The 3,454-nt window shown below is 63.3% G+C and overlaps 1 protein-coding gene across 1 annotated transcript in view; it reads right to left on the bottom strand.

Annotated features, from left to right (window-relative positions):
* LAMC3 (laminin subunit gamma 3) overlaps positions 1-3,454 on the bottom strand; it is a 54,211-nt gene that overhangs the window by 36,594 nt on the left and 14,163 nt on the right. The window contains exons 4-5 of the mRNA XM_015594125.2: positions 2,332-2,462; positions 10-28 (exon numbers count right to left, since the gene is read on the bottom strand). Of these exons, the coding sequence (XP_015449611.1) occupies positions 10-28; positions 2,332-2,462 (150 nt within the window). The remainder of the gene's footprint in view (positions 1-9; positions 29-2,331; positions 2,463-3,454) is intronic.

Here is a 3,454-nt window from a genome sequence, read left to right as displayed (position 1 = left end):
CTCTCTGGCGTGGCCGTTGCATTTGCACCTGAGGAAAGAGCACGGAGGACGGGGGTCTGGAAACCGGGGTGGGTGCCGGCGGGGGCCGGGGGGGCGTCGATCGCCAGGAGGCCCCTGCGTGCCGGGGAGCCCAGTTCTGTGGCTCAGATACGGAGCTCCGGTGAACTACGAGCCGACGGCAACAATCCCCACCCAACGGATGGGGGAACCGAGGGACAGAGAGGTTGCCCGAGGCCGCGGGTCAGTAATGACCAAGTTCACGAGGCTGCCACTGCGGGATCCTGCCTGAGGGGTGCCCCCAGGGCCCAGGAAGAAGTCCTCTCAGCTTCCTGGGTTGGGGTGGGCCAGCTCCCAGGGCAGTGGGTGGCAGCTACTGCACGCCCTTCTCCTTTGTGTGTAAGGGACACAGGAGAGATTGCTCCTTACAGAGGACAGCCATCGCCTCATCTCAAGCCCCCAGGGAGTCTGTGCCTTGGAGGGCAGCCGTGGCCTGGGTCCCACCTCCCACCCTCATGAGCTTAGGAGGCAGGTGGAGCTGGGCAGGGATAAAGAGGTGCTCAGGGGGCCATGCCCAGCGGGGCCCGACCCTGGGGGGCCATCACCCCCATCCTGAGAGGCCCAACTGAGCCACTTAGAGGACGCCACGGCTTCCTCTGTGCCGGCCCCAGCAGGTCGCGTCTCGCTGGAGCTCCGCGGCTGTGGCAGGAGGGACCGTAGCTGCCATCGCACAGACGAGCGAAATGCGGCTCAGGCCATGCGTGACAGACGCTCGCGGGCACAGCCGGACTCCGGAGGCCTTTCTCCCCCACTCCACGCAGACCCCGCGCTCCAGGACGGTCCCCGGGGCCAGCTGCTGGCTCCTCATAAGCTGTGCCCCACGCTCCGCCCTGAGTGGGCACCGAAGAATCGCTGGCCACTGCCAGAGCCCACGGTGCTTTCTCTACTCCAGGGACGCAGGGCTCAGGAAGGGCAGAGGGCAGAGGGCAGAGGGCAGAGGGCACTGCCTCCTCGCCAGGCAGGAAATGCCCCAGCATTTCTGGCAGGGGTGAGGCAGGCACCGGGCAGTTTTAGGACAAGGGATCAGTTGTGTCCCCGAGGGGTTACTGCGAACACCTCCCCTTCCCATGAAGCCCTGTGACCCCAAAGTAAGGAGTGAAATTCCCATAGGCCATTGAGGGACACAGGCTGCGAGGCCACCTGCCCCCAGCCAGCTGCCGGCCTGAGGGTGGTCTGGCTCTGGCAGCTGGGGTCCAGATGTTCCCGGCCGCGAGACCCCCTGACAGCAGACGCTGGAGCTCACCGCCATCTGCCATCCTGGGGCGCCCCTCCCAGGTGGTTTGACCTAAGTGTGGAGGGAGGGGGAGCAGAGGGGCCCTCGTAGACACCCCGCGATTTCCCCTTCACTCCCAAGCCGCAGCCTTCCCTGGAGGGCACAGACACACTGAGCGCAGGCGTTGGGCCCATGTCACTGTCCAGACTTCTGAATGCCACCGGGCACCCTCAATCGTGGAAGCCCCTCGCGCCCTCTCCCGACAGGCCCTCACTCCCGCGTGAGCTGACTTCCGGTCCTAAATGGCTTTCCGAGCCACACGCTTCTCCCCACCCCACCACGGAACATTCCGGCTGCTTCTCTCTCCTAGCCCTCCCCATGCGGGTGTTGGGGGGGTGAGGCGTTTTAAAATCCCAACCCTGTTACTACCCTGGAGACTTTGACAGTTCCCCACCGACTGCGGGATAAAAATAAACCGGGCCCCGGGCCCTGACAGCCGCGCCCCCCACCCGCCCCCTATTCCAGCCCCAGGGTCTCCTCTTAGATCCTCCAGTCCCCGCTCTCGCACAGGGTGGCCCTTCTGGCTGGAACGCTCACCTCCTTCGGCCTTGGCGGGCCCCATCTGTGGAGCAGTCTCCCTGACCTCCGCACACCCCGCCCGAGCCCCCTGTCCTTGTCATCCTGGGCATGCCGCCATGTTTACGGGATACTGAACCGATCACTGCCTGCCACCCACCGAGACTGGGGCAGGAACACACCTGTCTGCCCCTCTCCCCTCCAAGAGGGGATCCGGTGAGCGTTTATGTCGAAGACATCCTCGTGCCTCCCCTGGTTCCTTCACCCACCTTACACACCCAGCGCCAGGCGGCCATGCGTGAGATAGGCCTGTGATGTCCACGGCCCCTGCTTCTGGGGGACGGGAGATGCTTAAACAAACTCTCCCCCGCGGGCACCAGAAGTAGTATCTTCACTCTCCCCCCAGATGGGGTGATACCCACATAGCAGCCACCTTCTGCCTCAGGAACAAGGTTGTGGGGTCCCGGTCTCTGCCCCCCACCTACCTGCCGCCCACAGAGAAGTCAGACACGGCGTAGTAGTAGGATTGCAGCACCTTGGGGTCCTTGAAGATGTCATCCCCAAACGTGTTGAGGCGGTCTAGGGAGATGAGGAGCTCGGTGCTGGTGACCCACTCCTGGGGGCAAGGGGGACACAGTGAAGGGGAAGGGACGCCATCAGCGGGTTCCTGGGTATGTGCTCGCACCCCACTCTGCTGGAAGGCCCAGCTGGCTGCCCTGGGGGTCTCCAGGGACACAGACAGGCCAAACTCCAACAAATTCCAAGAACACTGTAGCAATCAGGAGCCTGTACTTGGGGGTCACCCCAGCCTGGTGCCAGGCCACTTGCTGGCTGTGCGACTTTGGGGAAGTTGCTCAATGTTTGGCAGTTCCCACTTCCCCATCTGTGAACTGGGACAAGGAACAGTGCCGAGCCCACGAGGCTGTCTGGAGGAGGAGAGCTGACGTCGGCAGCCGGGCCTGCGGTCTGGCACATGCAGGTAAGTGGTGACCGGCTGTGCAGCTCACCTGCTTCTCTCAGTGGCTCCTGCACCCCCGTTCCAGAGGTCAGCTGGGTGAGGCTGTGTCCCTGTGCCCTTCTCCCCTGCTCGGCTGGGCCTGGAGGGGACAGGCCCTAGGCGTATAGGCTCCTCATGCGCTAAAGATCAGGCTCCCACAGTTAAGTCACCTGTCCGAGGTGATGTCTGAACCACCAGAACATACGCCCACTAGAGCGGGAGCTTGGGGCACCTCGTTCTCGCTGCATCCCCAGTCCCCGGCTCTTCCTGGCACGCGGCAGGCGCTGGACAAATACTTGCTGATTCCTGAATGAGCTGCCGAGGAGGTGGGAGAAGCCACGTGAAGGCTGACATTTTCATCTGCCTGCTGTTATAATCAGAGGTCGCTCCAGCTGAATTTTAATTAGCATTTTAATTCGGCCCAGGAGCTCCTGGTTTAGCAATCAGGCCCATCAGGACAGAAAATGAACTCCTGGCAAAGCCTGTCTTCACACCCCAGCGTGACTCAGGCCAGTGGGCCTCTGCTGCTCTCCCTGAGCTCAGCACCTTGCCAGCTCACCGCCTGGGACCCAGGGCCTCGGCCCAAGGATGCTTCAGCCGGCGAGGAGGGG

Source organism: Pteropus alecto, unplaced genomic scaffold (genome assembly GCF_000325575.1).
Source record: "Pteropus alecto unplaced genomic scaffold, ASM32557v1 scaffold67, whole genome shotgun sequence".
Taxonomy (NCBI): Eukaryota; Metazoa; Chordata; class Mammalia; order Chiroptera; family Pteropodidae; genus Pteropus; species Pteropus alecto.
This window is presented reverse-complemented; position numbering and strand designations above follow the sequence as displayed.